At 44.0% G+C, this 21,256-nt stretch overlaps 1 protein-coding gene across 1 annotated transcript in view; it reads right to left on the bottom strand.

Annotated features, from left to right (window-relative positions):
* The window catches only part of slit1a (slit homolog 1a (Drosophila)), a 79,817-nt gene that overhangs the window by 57,538 nt on the left and 1,023 nt on the right, over nt 1–21,256 (bottom strand). Inside the window, exons 2-4 of the mRNA XM_008282420.1 lie at nt 10,889–10,960; nt 8,507–8,578; nt 6,911–6,982 (exon numbers count right to left, since the gene is read on the bottom strand). Of these exons, the coding sequence (XP_008280642.1) occupies nt 6,911–6,982; nt 8,507–8,578; nt 10,889–10,960 (216 nt within the window). The remainder of the gene's footprint in view (nt 1–6,910; nt 6,983–8,506; nt 8,579–10,888; nt 10,961–21,256) is intronic.

The raw sequence follows: 21,256 nt of genomic DNA, 5'->3' as shown, positions 1-21,256 counted from the left end.
TCACACACATGCACAAACACACAGAAATATAGCCACGGGGAAGAGGAAGGAGTTCAACCGAGTCTCTCCTTCCAGAGGATAAAGGGATGCATCCAAAGCCTATAATTACATATACACACACAACTAAAAATCCAAAAATCTCTTTCCATCCATTACACCACACTTTTCCCAAGCAATTGGATCGGTTTTCGTTCAGAAAATATGAGACTCTTTTTGAACTATTTCACCTCCCAACTCTTTCTCTGTGTGTCTTCCGCTTGCTCTGAAAAGGTAAACAGCCCGAGTCTGAAACCCACAGAGCATTGGTTGCTACAGCAGCAAATCAGCAGGAGGTGGGCAAAGTATGTGTGTGCAGTGGCATTTGTGCGATTGCGTGTGTGTGTGTGTGTGTGTGTGTGTGAAGGCATAATTTGCCCTACAGTTTGTTTGTTTGTTCTTTTTTAAATCTCAGAATCAGAGACAGAGCCCGAGGCCACAGGATAGGGCTGGAACAATCATTTACTGTACGCGTGTGGGTTTGCTGTGAGCATGTGTGCCGAGCAACACATGCGCATGTGTGCAGTTCCGTGCTTCTTCCTGCTTTGCAGGATGTTAGGCAGGGTTTCGAACCACCCTATCCCCTCCCCACCCATGGGATGAGAGGCTGTTTGGGTCTGCTTGGGTTACTTCCAACACTGAGCTCCAGAGTCTCAAGTCCAGACCCTAACAGCTCATAACTAGAGATTACACACAAATACTGTAGTCTTGCTGCTAAGCACCTCACACACGACACTTCCACATGATGATCCAGAGCAGATAGTGTTGATCGAAACCCCAGGTCTTGAACTGAACTGTAACGAGATGGACAGATGCACTGACCGAGGAAACACCCATTGCAAGGAGATTGCACTCTATTACGACGGTGATGAATGAGCTGGGTTTCTCATTCTGATGGCTACACTCATAGCCTACTTCATGCTGCTTGACTGTGCAGACCCATTATGTATACACATGACCACGAAGCATGTGTTCATACACACACAAGCAGGACAAACCAACTAGCACTACATTGGTTGTTATTCCTGGAACGGGACTGCAGCATTCCTCAAACCCCTGCTTTGAGATTCCAAGGAGTAAGTGTATGTGTGTGTGTCTGTGTGAGGACATGAGGGTAGCCTTTTCTGCCATGTGTGTCAGTTCCAATCTGGACCAGGCAAAGGCAGCCGTCACAGAGGCAAACTGTCGGCAGCGGCACACAGAGCAGGAGGAGGAGGAGGAGGAGGAGGCCTCCTTCAGCAGCCTCCGCAAGTGAAATCCCTGTGTGTGTATACTCATGACGGATCTAGACCACACTGTGATGTCTTATTCATGCCGTATCAATTCATAATGACCAGGCCAGTCCCCAACGTGAAGACGCACACACAGGAACGCACACAGGAACGTGCACGTGTGTGATTGGGACGGTCATCGCAGAGGAACTTGTGTGTGTGCGCATGTTTGCTTGTAGGAATATTTAGAGCATCAGAGATGGTATGGGTGTGTATGTAGAGCAGCCTGTACCAGACGCCGGACACGCACACACACACACACACACAGACCGCTGATGTCCCAGTGCTTTAGTGTGAATATTTAACAAGCCTCAATCCATCTGTTCAATTATTCATGAGGAAGGACACAGAATCGTTAGTAAATATAAACACTGCTGTTTTCTCCCCTGCTTTGGCTGCATCTTTGCTCCGTCTTTTGCACCTCCGACCATCTCCCTCCGTCCTCTTTAACTTTGTTCCTCGTCTGCCTGCCTCCTCGTCCTCTTTTCCTTTTTCTTTTCGCTCTCCCTTGTGCTGCGGTTGTGAGTATTTCAGATGGCAGAGTGGTTTTTAAATTACCCCCTTTTGGCTTCCGCTCTCCTCACATGGTTTGGTCTGCATTTCTCTCTCACACACGGTCCGACTCGTAAAGAAAACAGTGACAAGCCATAAAAGCCACTTTTACCAGCTGACAAGGACAGGGGCAGGAAGAGGGGCAGGGGCAAGGAGTTAAAGCCTGCCTGGTTGGTATTTTTTGGTTGGCTGTTGGGTCAGGTATTTCAAACTCTTACAAAAACTAAACTTTATGCTTTTATTTTAAAAGTTACAACTTAAATTAGTTCACTAAAATACATATTGTTTCACTTAACTCAAACAGTGCACAGCAACGCAAACAGTTTTGATGTGTTTGTCTCAGTTCTCCCAGGAACAATGGGAATAAATGTATTTTTTGATGGCAGCAATAAAAAAACAGAACTTTAGAATTCAGCAAATGCAGCTCTTTACCAAAACATTGTCCCTGTTGCTCTGGATAATCCATCAAAGTGGACAACTTGAAGTCCGAACAAGATATACAACTGTTCCATTTTCAGCACTGCAAGCACCACAAATCTCGGAAATTGACATTTCAAAACTTGAGTCAACGAAACCAAAATGATCTGGTGGTGAGCTAAAACACATAATGATTCTGGGTGAACTGACTCTTTTTGTGCATGCAGGTATTTTGATGTCTGAAGTTAGCTTAACTCTGTCAGTGTTTACTTAGTGTCAGACAAACCACAGTCAAGAAATCAGGATGTCTGCCATTGATGGCACAGAAACCTCCTGATGAAGATGGGTTGCCATGGGGACTGCTGCCAAGCGGGGGCCCAAACAGTCCTCTAAGGGAGAGGGAGAGACCTAGCACATTGAGGCAGGTCATTCATCAGCAGAGACAAAGAGAAGGAAACGACAAGACCAGCTTGGAGCATTAACAGCCTGCCAGATGCACACACACACATGCATGCGCAGTTGCACACACAGCGCAGTATTATACAAACACTTAAAAACAGTCACGAGGAGAAGAAAAAAACACATTCACGCCAGTCTTTCATGCAGTCATACACAAAAAGTCAGAAGTCAAAAGAGTTAATTTGCTTGCTTTGTGGCACAAAAAGTCTTGGAACACGAGAGTGGGTTTACAAGCCAATCAATCTGAAGCAAATGAAAAGGGAAAATACTGTATATTCAGTGGCAACAAAGTCAAAAACAAGTGGGAATACTGTGACAGAGAGATGATTTATAGGTTTAATGATAGTGCACATTATTTATTCTAGACCTCCTTCCCCCATACAATTCTTTCTTCTCACACTGAGCTACCGTTCCCTAAGCATCAAGCGATCAACAAACAGAAAACACAGCATCCCTCCAACACAAACACAGAGGAGGCAGCTCTGCATCAACACATAGTTGAAGCGGCTCTTTTATCTACAGTCAAAGCCATAGAAAGAACGTAATCCCTTGTGTGTGCATGCCATCCACACATTAGCACACAGAGATGTAATTATAGTGTTATTCTGTGTGTGTGCTTGTGTCTAATTAGTGTTATTTACATTTTCCCTCTTTTTTTCTCTCTCTCTCGTGCGTGTGCGCATACGCCCGTGTGTCCCAGCCAGCATTTCAGCGTGTGTGTTTAGGGTTTGTGTACATCGGGATACCCGTTGCCAGGCATTAACATGAAAATGAAAGATAGGAAAAAGGATCTTAGACAAGGATGAGACACACCTCCTCTCCAATCCTTTGCCAGGGTTTCCTCGGCTCCCCTGTAGTGCAGGTACTACCACACCCTTCAATCCTCCCTCCTCCTCCCTAATACCTCCCGGGGAGATAGACAAGGGAAAACCTTTGCTTACCATCCCCTCACAGCAACACGTAATACAGCACGTTGGCCATTAATGGAAGCAACACCCCTTCAAACAAACCCGTGTTGGTGCTGGTATTTGTTTGTGGCAGCAAGGAGCAACATGGTAATCAAAAACCGCAAAATACCCCTTTGCCTCCTCCTCGTCGAACCCCCCATCCTGAGTCCAAACCAGATGCTATTCCCCGGGGCCAGCTATCAGCCTAAGTGCACTGCACTCCTCCAACTCTGCTCACCTATGCCTCTTTTTTTCCTCCATCCCGCAGTCCTTCCTTCCTCCCGCTCTCCCACTGCGAAAAGACACTAATTACAAACATGGATGAGTAGATTACAGATCTGAAGTGCAGTGGAAGTGGGATGAGGAGAAGTCGAGGGTGGTGGGATGGGGGCAACAGGTCGTTAACAGTGATGAATGCAACTCTATTTTCACTGTTATTGTTCACCGGTGTTCAGCGCTGCGCCTCTCACCTCTGCGCCGCTGTTCCCGTGCCTTGTTGTTGGTGCCATCCATCACAGGCAGCTTTAACTAACTCTAACTATCTCTAATCATCTCTAATCAATTCCAATTATCTTTGCTGTGCCCCTCATGCATCAGTGTCTCTGGTATCTCTCAGGCATGGGAAGAGACACAGCGGGGGTGTAGATAAAGAGGTAGGCTCTCAAAACTCAAAGCAAAAACACATAGCTCTGTGAAATATACTTGTGCAACCTACATTTTCAAGACATTTTCAGCCTCCTAAGTTTTCAGCCTCAGCAGCATTGTTGCAAAAAATAAAAAGCACAAATGAATAAATATGAATAAGTTGTTTTTTTCTTTGTCGGTTTAAGGAGCCCTTTTTCAAAATCAGTGTTCTAGCAAGAACACTTCCCTTTGTAGTGAAAACTCATTACACTGTTAGCTTAATGACTGCATGGGATCAAGTGTTTAAAAACTCCCCACAAAACAACACTCCACTGCTCATTTAACCAACAGCCTTTTATTAACCCGGTAGCTTTTCCTCTAAAGTTTAATGAGAGCAACGATCTCATCTGCCATCCCTCGCTCCCTCCATCCCCTTTGCCCTTCTCTCTGTTTGTCCTCTCAGCAGGATGTCTACGAAAAATAGCCACTTTGTTATCCAAGTTTCCCTGAAACCCTCACTTCAGAATGAGCAAAAAAAAGAGAAAGAAAAAAAAAAAGAGGGGAGTAGAAGACACAGACAGAAAGAGTGTAAAAGTACAGAAAAGGGTAAAGGGAGCAATTAATCCTGTTTCCAGGAGAAGAGAAACCATCTGGGTTAGTGCTCCACCTGAGGGCAGCGGGCTTTCACATTAACCTCTCTTGTTGGGATCATAAAGGCAGACCCTAACAAGCCCCAGTGAGCTCTTTGAGCAAGTGCAAAGACACACACACACAAATACATGTGCAACCGTAGACTCTGTTTCTCTGTCTGTCTGTCGCTCTCTGTCGTCCTCAGACACACACACGCATTAATGCACACATGAAATAGCGGCGAAAGTCTTCCTCTGGGAGATGAAGACCTTTTAAGTCCATTAAAAGCTGCTGGCGGGAGCAAGACGAGGCTGTAACTTAACCGCATCAGACTGCAACCAGAACCCATGGTGTGGCCCAGACACACCACTTAGGAGTTCAGAAACACCTTAGGAAAAAACTTTGTCTTCTACTGCTGTCCCTGATCCCACGCTACTAGTCCAAATATTTAACAAGCACTAGAAGCCTTTCACATTGGAGTATCTGTCAATCAGCCACAGGCACCATGAAGATTACATTATTATCGATTCCATGCCTGTGGATTCAACATTTGTTTTAACTGTTAAAAAATGTATAGCACTTCCACACCTGAAAAGCTTCAAGGTCCATTATGGCTCTCTTTTATCCAGCCAAGGATAAAGAACAAATGAGTGTATACACAGACACATAGCGAATCGATTAAGAAATGTTAAACAAAGTCTCATTCTCCAGAACGTGGCAGAAAAGCCAGCGCTAGGTTTAGAATAATGACCATGAAGCTAGATTGGATGAAACAGGGGAGCTGTGTTAGCGCAATCCTCTGGCTGTTGGCAGAGCCCGCTGCTCCAGATGGACTAATCACGCTTGTTCAAGGCCATCCGCTGGTCTGGAAGGCCTCGGTCTGCTCTGTCTCTGTTCCAGCTAGAAAGACAACTCAGTGCTGCTCAGTGTTTGCAAGCCACAAAAAGGCCGACCTTGCCCCAAAGGATGAGGCTTTGCCCTAAAGCCCTGTAGGCGGACTGTGGCATAATGATAGGTGATGTGGGGAGATAGTTGCAAGGAAGTGACAGATAGATTCAAGATGGTGTTAAACATCAAACGCAAGATAAACAGATGGAGGGCTGAGGCTGGGATCATGGGTTAGTGGTACCACTATGCGAATAGAAGGGAGGGAAATGATTTTTCCATGTCCCACTGTTTCATTATTCCCAGATGCTCCAGGTAATCTGAACTGAAATAATGGAAGTTGGAATGATCAGCTAGCAACAGGGACACTGATTATTCTAAAGAATGTAAAAAAAAAAAAAAAAAGTGCCTTGTTACAGATGGGAATAAAAGTTTAGCATTACTGTGGGATTGTCTCACTGCATGGGGTGTATGATGGAAGGAAGGATGTGTGGGTGTGTGACAGTATGGGATTGGTCTTAACAAGAACGAAACAAAAACGGCAATGACACATTTCATTCATATGATGAAGGTGGAGTCTACTGGCAGAGAGAGCTTTGGGGACTCGACATAAAAAAGACCTCATTAGGTAACGCAGACATCCTTATACCTGGAACTGAGTTCAAAGTATAATGTGTCCCTGAGCTCAATTCCCAATGTCACATCAACTCCCTGTCACCAGTGGATTCTCCTGCAGAGAGATTAAGACAGAGAAACTGCAGACGACTTGGCATGAAGGCCCAACGACGTGCAAAGAACTCAGATTTCCACTCGTCCAGTTCATTTTGTCTTACATACAAGGAGTCTTGACACACACTAATAACTCTGAATGTATGAATGAGTCCCGATGTCCATTCCAGCAAGTGCAATTGAATCCTGATTGTTCTTTAATTGTGTTTAGACCAAATGAAACCAATGCGGACATTCATCACAAGTACATCTCTGAGCAACACTGGCGGCTTGCATAATAAAGAAAAGACAAAGAGGAATGGAGTGTGTGCTGACAGAGACAAAAAAGTAATTGAAATAAAAAAAAGCGAATGTACTTACAGTCGAGACAAGCCAGGGTTCTTCTGAAACAGCAACTCAGGAAGCTGCTGTAGTTGATTACGGTTCAGCCGCCTGCGGCAGGGAAAACGTATGATCAACCAGTGAGTTTGTGTGTGCGTGTGTGTGTCTATGCATATGTGTCCTTGAGTGTGTAGGCTGTGAATAATTTCTTCTAGCTGCCGTAGAATCAGCTTAGCCACAGGCTATTGTGTTTCAGTGTGCTCTGGATGTCACATAAATATCCAACTGAAAGTTCAGGGGAATTAAACTGTTACTCAGAGACAGTGTCGTAAATTATCTCTGCACAGTTAAATTACAATGCTGTGCCTTGTGGAATTCAGTGTTCTGCTGACTTTCCCAGAACAACAGAAAAGCAACATTCCCATTTAAACAATTGAATTACATCCACCAGTTATATGAACATGAATGCATTTTATCTGGGGGTGAACTATCAAAACAAGATGTTTCTAAATAAAATTAAGAGAAATGGATGAGACCATTCTAGCCCAAGGAAGCACCGACAGGAATGGTTGGTTGGCAACAGACTCCATGTCAAACAACTAACATCCAAGACTGGCAGGCTTTATGCAAATACAACAATTAAGTCAATGAGGAACAGACTGTTGCTAATCTGTTGGAAACCACAACTCTCTCCTTTCTGAATGGCCCATTGGAGGCACATAGGAGTGAATGCTGTGGCTGTGGCAAAGAGAGGCTGCAAATCTGAAAGGCAGGCCGCTGCCCTGCCTTCAGACACATTCAGACAGATGTTGGGACTTGTGCCACTCACTGTATACACTGAGAAGAGTGCTTGGCCAGCCAAGGTGGAGATTTAGTGCATAATGGACATTAATGGTCTGCTGCTGTTGCTCCGTTCACACTGAACTGTACCTGCTGGTGGGTTAGTGGCTTTTAAACATTAGAGAAATGAGCCACTTAATTTCCACATTGGTCTGGCACATGGAAATGTCTAGCCAATGTTTGGGATCAGTTGAATATGGAGTAGGAGGGAAGGCGAGCTGCGCACGGCCTCGAGTTTGGTAATGTAGATTGTTAATGTGGGTTTCAGATCGGGGGGAAAGTCTTTTAGAAGTTAACCGCCGTGTCTGCATGACAGCGTGTGTCCATAAAGTCATCTGCTGTGCAGGTTTCCATGTGGGTAACACTATTGATTTACTAATGAGCTGGTTGAGGTGTGGTTGATTGTGTTTGTCTGTGTGTTTTCCCAGCCAGTTTACAAGCTGTTGGGGGAGTCCTGGTGCTGTCCAGATGAGCCAAGGTCTGCGGTGGGGGAGGCCTTTTAAGCCCACATATCCCACTGAGGGCATTCCTGTCAGGCAAAGCTAATAAAAGTACTCCCAGCCCACACTGTACCCTCTCAGCACCATCCAACCACAATGGAATGACAGGGAAGTGCCTCACACTTGACCCACCATTTACAATTGGTTCCTCCTGTTAGTCTCATTACCTTCAACTAATACAAGCACTGAAAACAAATCAGTGGAAGGGTGGGATTTTCATTTTGGGTTCAAGTTTAGAGAAGAAATAAAAAATGTGTTCAGCCTATCTACACACACAGCCCTGGGTGGTACTTACAGTCTCTCCAGCTCCTTCATGTCATCAAAAGCCCCACGCTCGATCACAGTAATCTGATTCTCCATCAGCTGCCTGCAGGAAAGGACAGAAGGAAAAACTATGTGACTTTGACTTTCGTACGAGTTTGTAGACGGTCACTCTGACTTTAATAAAGTATAGGGGGCTTTGGGGTTTGGGTGGCGAGACTTCTCACAGTATGTATATTAAAGTCGGGTGCGGTATATTCAACACTTCCCTCGCACACACACACACACACACAAACACACACACACACACACACACACACACACACTGAGGGCAGTGGCGTGGACTGAGGGCACAGTGTGGAATCTTGGCAAAGGAAGCAGGGGTAGCAGCCAGGAAAGTTTCCAAGGTGGCTCAGAAAGTGTGGGTCTGGGCTCTAGTGTGGTCCACTGGGTGTAGCAGCTGGGTGGAGACGAGACGAAAAGTAGGCAGGGGGTCAGAAAAGGCTGAGGTGGGCTCCAAGGTTTTTACAACTGGCACTATCAAGGGAAAGTGGGATGTGTGTGTGTGTGGGAATGCTGGACAGCATAGTTGGAGAGTATCAGAGTTTCAGGCACTACATCAAGGCTACTAGTCGTACACAAACAAACATGGATGCACACAAACACAGAATGCACGCGCACAAGCAGGAACACATCCTTTCCTCACCTACACTGCCAAAGCTAACGCACAAAAAAAGAGGCTTGGATGGTTTTGGAAGTGTTACAATAACACAAAGTCAGGAAGGAGAGAAAAGTGTCCAGCAGCTTTAGAAGCAACAAGCACTTTCCTTCATTACGTATACAACTGTTCTGTGTTGAAGGCAACCTCTCATGTCTCCTGTGAGGCCGAGGCGCGCTGCAACTCAGCAGTCTGGGCTTCCTCCCCATCGAATATAAATGCTAATCACTTTTCACACTCCATAAACATGGAGAGAAAAGTGCAATTCACCTCAGATCTCTTTCTCATGAATTTAGATGGAAGCGAAAAAAATTGTGATGAGCACTTTTGAATTGAGAAAAACTTTTTTTTTTTTTTTCAGACTTCCTGAGGGCATGTAGCTTTCAATTTCTCTGATCTTTTTCTATCTACTTTTCTCCCGATTGTTCATTTCTTTGTTTTGTTTCATCCTCACAGAGACACACATTGCTGATTTAGAACAGGCAATGACCCAGGGCCAAATGAATGGAGGTAAATCAGCTGTGTTGATTTTAGACTGACAGAATAGATGGCAGCTGACTGTAAAGATAAACCTCTGTTCCTGTTTTTTTTTTTCCTTCTGAGGGTTGCCCAGGGGTCAGCGGTATCAGAGGTCAACCCACTGCTGGTCTTAATGCTGTTGCCACACAGAAGCAACACACACAGATGGAGTTTTTTTTTTTATGGTTGCACACAGACATGTCATGAACCTACACCACATTAATCATGCATTATGTGTATTAGTTGGCAGACATGTCAGAATGTGAGCAGTGTGTGCATGTGTGTGATACATGTATGAACAGTGGTGGCAGTGTCAGAGAATCAGGGGTTCACAGCAAAGGGAAGTTCTGTCCTTAGTACCCTTGCAAGGAGTTGTTTCCTTCTTACTTGCTTGCAACAAGCTGGTGACATGAAGGCATTTAACCTCAGCATGGGGGTAGAACGTGGAGCAGAGGAGGAGGCATGCACAGGGAGACGAGAGGGGACAAGGAGCGGTGAGACCTGGCGAGCTGAGGCTGGGAGAAGAAGGGCAGGAACAGGGGGATGGGCGAGTAACGATGAGGCTTGAAAATAGTAAGGCTTTGCTGGATAGTAGGAATTATGCTCAGCTAGTGTTACATTTAAAACATGTTCGGGTCTACGCAGCTTCCCCTCCGGCAGCGGTTTTAACACCTATGGCACCGCGCGCACACATGTACACATATAGACACTTTTACAACTACTTTATTACCTGAAGTCACAAGTGCTGTTTAATTTCACCGGAGAGGGAGCCAATGACTTCACCTGAATGTGTTAACTGTGTTGAGGGCCTATTTAGGACTGGCGCTTGTGTGCACATTACATGTTGATGTGAGGGAACAGAGGGCAAGTGAGTGTGTGTGTGTCTAAGGGACAATAAGTGCAACTACAGCGGGCAGAATACGGTGAGAGAGAAGTCCATTACATCACTAGCTGCAGTCACTCAGTAGCTTAATGTACTTTGGAGTAGGACTCTTGACGAATGCATCGCACTTCAGTGGGTTTATGCTAATTTCAGCAGCAAGTCTGTATAACTGCAAGCTGCAAGGCTTAGATACAACTCAGGTATGCATGAATAGATAAAGTCAGACGCCGACATGCTCCACAGATACACATACAAACATCTCATCATCACACATGAACATGAAGGAAAGTACTTACAGAACTCGGAGGTACTTCAGTCCAGCAAAGTCACTCTTGGTGATGCGTGTGAGGTTATTCCCATTCAGCTCCCTGCAAAGAGAGACACGCAAACATAAATTAATAATTAATCTTTATTCTCCCTGTGGACCTGTTCAGCTTGATGACTAAAGGAGCAGACAGCAGCACAGAGGCATATTTGTCTACTGATACCTGAGTCAAAATCTTACCTAGAGCTTTGCAACACACACAACTACCACACTTCAGACACACTCACACATTAGCTTTTTTACTAAAGAATATTCTGGTTTAATATATGCTGAGGATGTCTTTAAATGCTGGTGGTTTTATGAAATGCAAATTGCTGTGATGTTAAGTGTTACATATATTGCTGGGCAGAATCAGGAGGGTTGTGCAAAAGGGGAAGTTCACGCTCGGTTCCAACTCCGCTGGGAGATATTAAGAAGCCCCATTAAAATGGAAGCCACATTTGAGCTGGCTGTTTGTCTTTCTTTTTCCAGCCCTCTCCCACCAACACACAAACCTCCCCCCGGTCTCTGTCTGCCATGTCCTACAATTGGTGGGATTAGCAGGAGCTAGCAGAGGGGATTTGGGTAGGGCCACAAGGCCAGAAAGCTAAGTGCTGTGGATATAATGGGAGCAGCCTCCCTGCTGAGAGCTGGCCATCGCTGCAAAAGCAGGGAGAGACAAATTAATTGAAAAAGAAAGGTTAAATTCAAAGTCTTTCCAAAAATGTGTTTACTTGATAACTCCAATTGTAGCATGCTGAACTTTACTGTGACTGGATTCAGTTATTCCTGCCGATATAAGAACAGTTTGTTTTGTCTTTTGCGGCTGCAGAAGACTGAAGAAGATTCATATTTAACTTCAGTAGCAGATTGTATTCTCATGACAGCGGGAAAACAAAACAGGCAAAGCACGCAAATCCTACAAGCCTCCCGGGTGGTGAGAGAAATCAAAATATGTAGAGTTTCTCTCCTCTAATGCACTTTCTAAACATTATGTATCCACCCTACCCTGACCCCCCTGCCCCCCCAACCCCAGCCTCCCCAAGCAAAACCAAAAAACTGGTTCCAAATCTACACTCAAAGCACTGGTCTCTCTCCCTCAGTCACTCTCTCGCTCACTCGTCTAATGACCACTCGAGGGACTGTAGCGCTATGCAGTACGAGAGAGAATGGTCATTATAGACAGATGGTGAGTGTGTGTGCATGCATGCATGTGTGTGTGTACGCAGGTGCATCGACAGGCCAAGCGACAGGGCCACGGGAAAATAAATAATGGACTGGGCTTCATTAGCCTGGGCTCCGATACACACACATGTGGTGCTCATTACAGGTGCTTACGCAGATACACACACATACACACACACACACTTCTGGATTCCCAATGTCTCATCTTCAGGGTGGTCAACGCTGACGACACCCCGAGGACACGAAAAAGGAAAAAGATAGAAAACAAGTAAAGGGTGGCAGGAGGAAAATGTGGAAAAATAACTCACACATTAACAACTGAAAACACAAGTTTGTTCTCCAGCAATGTGTTTTTTGTTCAGTCCAGTAGTAACAGCCATAGTTTCTGCATGTACTCCACAGCTGACTTATCAAAGCTGTTATGCAACAACATCTCAACATGATGTATTGGTTCATCTCACGTGACTGAACTAAATTAACTGTTCCGGGAAGCATCTTCAAATGATGCTGCATTATCTTCTTATTGCCTGCACCTGTTCAGCATATGTGACATTTAGGCAATGCTCAAATGCCACCAGGAGCCTATGATGTTTCAACTAGCCGAGTTTATGACATATTCTGACCTTTCCCACTGGCATTTTGAAACATGCACCATGCAAACACCATGCAAAGTTTTGCAAAGTCTTTGAAACTGTTCAGGTAATTATGTTCCCACTGTAGCTCATCTTCCTCAAGATTGATGACTTGTGCAAACAGCACCGACACGACCTTCTACAGTTTAATGTTATACTGAGCATGTTTTTGAGATTCACTGTCCCAAGCATTTTGCATAAAAAGGAAACTGTTCCTAATAAAATAGACCCTGAGGTTTATGATTAGAGCATATAACTCATATATAGTGTTACAGCTTTGTTTGGCTGATCTGATGATGAAGTAGTTTTCAGTCTCTGGGGAAACTTCTCAGTCTGTGAAGGTGTCCTGTTGTTCTAGGTGGTGGAAAGTGACTGCAATTCACATCAGTTTTGACTGGAAAGTAACTTTGGTATGTGAAGGCATACACACATGCACAGCGACAGTATTCCAAATGTACGAATTAAGGGGAATCTACTTAATCCAGGGAGGTTATGGATTCCAGTCTGGACTTTGGATTCCGCAGCGCTTGTCTCTGTTGATTCCACATCTAAATACGGGCACTGTACTCGTATGCCAAAATCATACATGGTGTCGATTTATCAAAGGAAAAATCTGCTGTTTATTAGCTACAGTATCAGTCACTGCTATTTTCTTTGTTTTCCAATCAAAGAGAGTTAAGCAATGGCTTTTGGCACAGCAGCAAAGGCACATTAACTTCTTTCATAGACAGATGTTTCGTAATACTGACTTTGTGCGGGTTTTCACATTACAGCACCGCAGTATTACTTTAGAGGCTGAAAATTATTAGGTATCATTCTGGGTTCCTACAGCAAAGGATTTCCACCTCCAACTGCCTCAGTCAAATCCATTCCATCCTCTGGAAAGTCTGTAAGAATTCCCACTGCTGACACACTTCCTGGAGAGAAAGTGGATTTATGACATCACTATCTAATCCTTCTTCATCTTCCGTCCCAAGCTGATTGATGCCTAAGAGTATTTCCTGGTGCACCTTCCCTTGGGTGGACAGGCGGCAGCTATGCTCCGGCGCTCCACATCTCTATAATTCAAAGGGGCTCGGAGCACTGCTACAATGCTGAAAAACTCATTACATTTATTTCTGCCAGCTGCTTGGGTCCCTGCGCTGAGCCTGTTTCGGACCTGTTTCGAATTGAGCAACGTTACATGAAATGAAACCCCAAGACTAGAGGGAGGATAAGCAAACACAGTGGCTCACTAAGGCCGGCATTGAGATCACACTCATGCAGACACAAATATCCACATGTGCCCTGTTTCTTACACACAAAGACCATATAAATATACTGTATGAAGGAATGCACTCAAGCACACCTACTGGCATGTACATAAACAGTGCCTGTGGGAGAGGCAATTGTGTTCTGTTGGGAGCTGGCCAAAGCAAAAGAACACAATGATTACAAGAGAAAATGGCTGGCTATAGAGAGTTTCACCAACATTATCAATTTATACAGAAAGAAACTACACAACTGAAATAAATACAGTCGCAGTGGGACAGTCTGGGAAAGCAAACAAGTCAAAATGATGAGACAATTACTTGAAACAAGACATAATAAGGGAAAACACTACATAGAGTTTCAGCAGTTTCATGAATTTGCTCAGCTAAATTGCTACCACACTTTGGACAAGGCTCAGGGTACCACTGAAAATGGTCACTCTGTTTCTGCCCTGTATGGGTCACTGTGTGTTATTGTATATAATGCTTTGTGTATATAGTACTTTGTTTAAATTATTTTTATTTCTAGTATTCTTATTTTTATAGTATTCTTATTTTTATTCTTATTTGCACTGCTGCTATTGTCGTGTTCTTCCACACAAGTTTCGTTGTACTTCTGCACAATGACAATAAAGTCTCTTTATCTTTATCTTATCTTATCTGTGTCTCGGTGCCACTCCCAAAGGTGGGCCAGTTTAATTCTCTTATACCTCCAACCACAAAACAATTGACAATGCGAGGTTTACTCAAAGGCCGTGGCAACAAATATGCAGCAGGTTAACAAAAGCTTCTCACAAGTTGACACTTTATCATCATGCATCTAATGCCAATCACCATCTACTTCTGCTGCAACTGTCAAAGTCATTAAGCCTCTTTTACACAACAACAGCAACATGATAATCCTTCCTGTAGAGGTCCATCTGGATTCTTGCGATTTTGCGGGTCATACTGCCTTCAAACTGAACTCATAACAAGCCCAACAGGTCAAGATTTTGACTGTAAGTATGAAGATGTATCGCATTCCATTCTTCTTAGAAAATTAGATTTAAATTACTTATTAAGATGCTTATTTTTTTTTGCAGTGCTGTCATTCTGAATGGCTGCTGTGAGCGCCGCAGGACCATTTGTCCTGAACAGCTTTAGCCTGGCAGGGAAGACAGAAGCCAGCTGATTGAGGATTGGTGGCACGGTGCTGTCCAAACTCCTCTCTGTGGAAACAATCTGATGACCAGAAGCCTGAGGCCCTGCAGCCCCAAGCGTGGATGCTCATTAACCACAATCACACAGCGATGATGCTACTTGACCGGACCAACAAGCGCTCTCCCTAATGAATGAGCCGAACAGGTTGAGAAGCTGCGAAGAAGCAAAGTCGTCCCACGGACTCGACAGCATATGGATGTGACAGCCGTGAAACACGCAGGTGGAGAGAAAGGAGGGGAAAAAAAAAGATAGAGTCACTGAGAAGACAGAAGGAAGAGGAGAGCTACTTTGACAGCGTTGTTAGCTGTCGAAAAGTGACGGTGTGAAGCAGTGTGGTGGAGTGTTGCGGGTAGCTGGGAACTGTGAGGAGCTGATGGGCTGTCTGGGAAATGTCAACGGAGAGATGAGGCCTCAGCGGCTGGTAGACTACGAAGAGAAAGTGACCTACATACTAGTTGGTCAAGCAGACTATGGATAGAGTTGGCACCATTTGGGTCTTGGGTGGAGAAAGAAAGAAAGAACGAAAGAAAGAAAGACAGAAAGAAAGAAAGAAAGAAAGAAAGAAAGAAAGAAAGAAAGAAAGAAAGAAAGAAAAGACCACCACGACCAAAATAACACACTCTTAAACCCGACTGGAACACTTCTATCCACAGTAAGAGGTCAGATTTCTGCTCAGTTTGAACAAAACATTCCCTCTCCATTGAAATGTGGCTTTCAGACAAGCAGTTAAGTCCCTCAACTGTACATTTTTAGTGTGTGTGTGTGTGTGCAGCAGCGATCATGTAAGTGCCTGTGTGTAAAGACTGTCTGAGAGTGTTTTCCCGGCTACTGGGCTCCTCAAGGGCTATTTACAGTTTTCATTCTGCTAAGTCAGGCCTCAGGAGCAAGATTACTGATAGGAAAGTTAAACATCAAGCAGATCACACACATACATCCAACACAGACACACACATAGCTCTTTCTCAGTGCTTTGGCCAGAGTGGGGTCTCATGCATCAGTTGCAGGTTAAAAACAGGGGTCTAAACTCAAGCATCTGTCTTTTGCTGCTTTTAACTGGCCTTCACACTACAACAACAACCTTGACAAGGAGACACTGAGCTTTTTTTTTTCATGTAGCAGATGTTGCTTTGAGCAAAAACTTAACAGATAGCAAGAAAAACTGGTAGATGGAAAATAAGGAGCCAGAGAAAAGACAAGAAAGGCAAAAAAAACAACAAGCAGACACTTTCTGATCAAACATTGATAACTTATGACACTCTTTCAGGCTGAAGTGAATCAATTAAACATCTGTTCCAGTGTGTGTTACTGCCACAGGCTGGAAAAAAGAACACACACAGGGCCGTAGTAGAAGCAGAGACTGAAGGGCCTTTCATGGTTTATACTGTATCTGTAGTTTGTTCAGTGACAGACTTTGAGGTTCTGTTGTGGCTTTGCCTCCCGTATGAAGGCATTTAGGCTATATGAATGTGTACTTTGACTATAAAGTGTATCATATGGAGCAACATCTGCTATGTCACATCTCTTATGTTTCAGTTATTCCAAACAGAAGACGGAGAGGACGTTTGCCTCGCAGATGTGCATTGACAGCCGGTAATTTGATGGATGCTGCATGTGTGCTTAAATCTGCCTGTCGGTCCCGAAGAATAAAGACGTTCTCTATGAACAACTCTCACCCCCACTGAGCACACTGATATCAGCATTACTCCAGCTCTTTGCAGAGATTAACACATCTTCGAGTAGACAAATCAAGCTGAAAAACATGTAATTTTAGAGCAGAAGCAAAAAGATGATTAGGTGATTAATCAATGAAATCATTTTGGTACAGTCATTTGCCAAACATTGACTTGTTTAAATGCAAAAAAAAAGCTTCTGTTCTTTGTCAGTTCTAATGTATTTAGTTTTAGTCAAAGGATTAGCAGGTAAATTTAGGAAGTCACTTATAAATTAATGAACTTGCGCCATTTAGATATTGAATCTTAACATATTTCTTGTTAGGCTTTAAAATGACTAACTTGATTAATATATAAACTCCAGCATTGCACTGAAGACAGCGCTGATACGATAAGCGTGCAGACTGACGCAGAGCTCAAGTGCACCTGGAATGCTGCCCATAATTTGCTCTCAAACTTGTCTCAAACAGAAGCATCTTGACTAGCGTGAAATGCGGATTATAAAGGCACATCTACTATGTCAGTGGAGTGTTCACTGATGCGCATTTTAATGCGCACACACAGACACGTACACGCACACACGCACACACACACACATCACCCACCCCCTTCACTCTTCAGTTTCTTACTGGCTAGCCAGGAGGGTTAAAAGCAAGGATGGTCTTCTGAGAGATGAAAGGTGATCTAGGTGAATGCTCCAAATTCGATTTTCATGGTCTGCTGAGATACCGGCACTTTTAGGTAGCTGTGCAAGGAGATCACGCAATGTACATTCACATATGCACATGAACATACTGTACATCGTACTGTGTCAGTCGCACACACAAACTATTGATGGGGTCATTTGTCAGCTCTTATGGGTGAAATTAAACACATCCAGAGACGAGCTGTGCTCCTGCAACAGTGGGTCTGTGCTGTGTATGGACACACAGCAGCTGGTTTTGGTGCTTAGCTTTCAGCCATCACTCTGACAAGGCAAGTAACACACTGACTGTGAAAACATGTAAAATGTGAACACGTGACTGAAGACATGGACCAACACCTAACAGTGCTATTGGATAAACTATGGCCTGCAATACCTACATGTACTGTTTATTACCACATATACAAGACAATTCACAAAATACTGAATTCAAAAGGCAGCTACAGAGAAACATGGCATCCACCTCAATATTCAGGACAACAGAACAGCCCACATCTGTGTTGCGGAGGCAGTAAATTGAGCTGAGTCCCAGGCCTGTAATTTCACAATGTTCCACTGTGCATAAACATTCTCTGAATGATCTTCATTCCAGGCATTATCACTCCTCACGGGATTACCAGCTATGAGGATGGATATATTAGACTGTAAAAAGGATGTGAATGAAATTCAGTCCACCCCAGGACCAGACCTTTTTTGCCCTTTGCAATAAATAACATAATCTTGTTTATTCATTCATTAGGTTTGTGTTGGAGTCACACCTCTCTTCCCTCCTCTGTGCGGTAATCCCTTCATTAGTGATTACCGCTACAGTTACTGTGCCAGCCTTGCCTTGATGGATCTTCTCATCCTGCTCTCAACCCCCCGTCAGCTCCACCCATCACCCCGTTTCTTTGTCTTTTCCCATCTTGCTCTTTCTACTTTAGTCACATAGCCATAGTTGGCAGGTAGTGGGCAGGCTGTGTTCAGTCTTGTCAGGGTAAATTATGGATCAGGTGGCCGGTGAGCTTTCAGTTGTACCAGCTATGTGCCGGTGCCAAAAACACTGCAGGCATTCCCTGGCACATGCACACACGCCTCCCACCTCCAACCCCAAAATACATAAACACGGTTATCGAAGCAACTGAGCCCCTCATCTCCAGCCACTACTGACCCTCATATGCTTTCATCTAACATTACTTATTCACTGCACGCATCCACATACACATATGCACATGCTCAACTTTATGAATAAACAAAACTGAACATCAGATTTATCCAGGCATGCACAACAGACACACAAACACACACATATGGTGTGCAGCCTCCACCTCCTCTATTCTGGAGGAGCTCCAACATGCCCCCGAATCTCAGTACAAGGTATTTTCTGGCACAGAAAACACGTCATCAGTGCACTGGCTTTTTGCAATTAGATGAAAGCGCACACACTCACAAAGACACACAGCTCCTCCCCACCTTCAAATCAACTCATTCACAGATGAGACACACGCTTAATCTAAACAGCAGGGCTGCCAGGAAGACAAAACAGGTACAGAGAAGGGTTGCAGTTTAATTTGATACCTGGGCATTCACAAAGCTTAACTAACAACCATTACTGTTTGCATAAGTCTCTTTAATCAGCTTTGGAGATGTTGGTTTTCTCTCAGTGTAGCCTGATAACAATGCAATTACCATTTTAATATGATATTTTGCCACAGCAGATGAATTGTTTTTAAAAAGGCCCAGGGAAAAGGGAGAAGAGACGCAGGAAAATAGACAGTGAGGGAGGATGGATGCAGCGAGGAGTCAGAGGGGGAGGGAGCGGCCAGTGGCCCGTACGCGGCAGGGTGTGATTTTAACACGTGGAGCTCACAGTCTCATTACAGGCGTCGGTCTGAGGAGCGCAGGGGTCAGACCTGATCCAAACCCACACTGACAAGTGCAAATGGGATTCTGCTGTCTGTCTCAACAGCCTCCAAACACACACAGACACACACACCCTTTCCCCAAAAACCAACCCCCTCATCTCAAACACACACACTGAAGCATCACCGCCTATACATGAGCTCCAACACACACACATATGCATTCACACAAATATCCTCAAACACTCAGCAAACCAAACAAACAGAGTGAAGCGCAATCTTTTATAAGCTACTCGCCTTCTGTGTCATCTGCCGTCCTTCCCAACACTAATACTACACATCCTCCATTAAAGTTTGACAAGGACATTTTGCCCATTTAAACACATTTCTACAAAGAAAAAAAAAAAAGTATCTGGTAACATTGCATGGTCAGGACAAGGGCCACCAACTTCTGGAACAATTATAAAAACTTGACTAACTCATTACTCATCTTTGACCCCAGCGGCGGTTGCACAATTTCATTCACCTAAACACACATTTTTCAAATGCGTACACATAAATCTAGCTATGCACATGGGACTATCATGTGGGGCCGAGTGGGCTGCGTTGATTTGCACAATCACCTTGATGAATCACCCTATATAACAGCCCACAGAGGAGCATAGTCTCTATTGAACCCCTCACCAGAGAATGGCTATCTTCTACATGACCTACACACACGCCAACAGAAAAAAAAAAAAGGCAACGACCCAGGAATAAATTACACGTGACCTTTATACACATCATGTTTAAAATGCAACGTCCTGAGTGTGCTAGACGTGCAAAAAAAAAAAAAAAAAGATCCAGAGATGCTACAGCGATAAAAATCCTCAGCTGTGCACCACCTATGAATGCACAAATAACTTTTAACACAAAAATGCTCTTGAGTAGAGGGGCAGGGGATATTTCCAGTGTGAATGGCCATTCATGTAAAAGGAAACCACAAAATGACCATGTTTCCTCTCTGGTTTACTGTTAAACCAGCATGTGCACATATGCAACCTGGAAACATACAGACCGCCAGGCGAAAGAAAAAAAAAAAAAGGTGTTCTTAGAAATTAAATATGAAAAGCATAAAATATGCAGCCAGCTCCCACTATGCCAACGTTGCCTCTGACACAGGCTTTCTCTCCTCCGTTCCCACCACATGTTTTATTCAGCACTGATATTCTAAAAGCTGAAATAGAACAATCTATTTCCCCTTGCACTCCTCACTTCTGATTTACTGATGAATATTTCAGAGGAATGTCAGAAAAGACAGAGAAACTCCACTCTGCAAGCCAGCGTCTGCCTCACCTCTTCCTCCGTCTCCCATCCTCCCACCGTTTTACAAGACAGCTACGTGATCCTTGTGCAAGACTCACTTAAGTAGCAGATTTGCTTAATTTTCTACATGATTTAACAATTTGTGGAGTGAGCGTTCAGGGGCATGAGAAGGGGAGAGAGGGGAGTCATTGGCCCAGAAGTGGGGAGGGAAAAAAAAAAAAGTGAAAAAAGAGAGAGGGGGAAGAAAAGAGATAAAGAGAGACAAAGTGCTGCACAGACAAGACTCGTGATATGAGTGAGGGGAAAGATATCCCTAAAAATGAAACAAAAATCCAAGAAAACCACAAACCAAGCTGCAAATATTGCTCCTAAACTTTAAGTCAAACTTTACTTTTTAAACCTCTACGTTTAAATAATTAAAAGTGGAGCAAAAAGGAGTCCATTTGATTTTGGGATTTCTTTAAAGCGACATGCCACAAGTATAAACAAGTAGGTAAGTAAATTATGGACACATGTGAAAGGCACACATCTGCTCCTGCTCTTTCCAGTCCCTCATGCCTATTTATACCTGACT

Source organism: Stegastes partitus, unplaced genomic scaffold (assembly GCF_000690725.1).
Source record: "Stegastes partitus isolate 25-593 unplaced genomic scaffold, Stegastes_partitus-1.0.2 Scaffold270, whole genome shotgun sequence".
NCBI lineage: Eukaryota > Metazoa > Chordata > Actinopteri > Pomacentridae > Stegastes > Stegastes partitus.
This window is presented reverse-complemented; position numbering and strand designations above follow the sequence as displayed.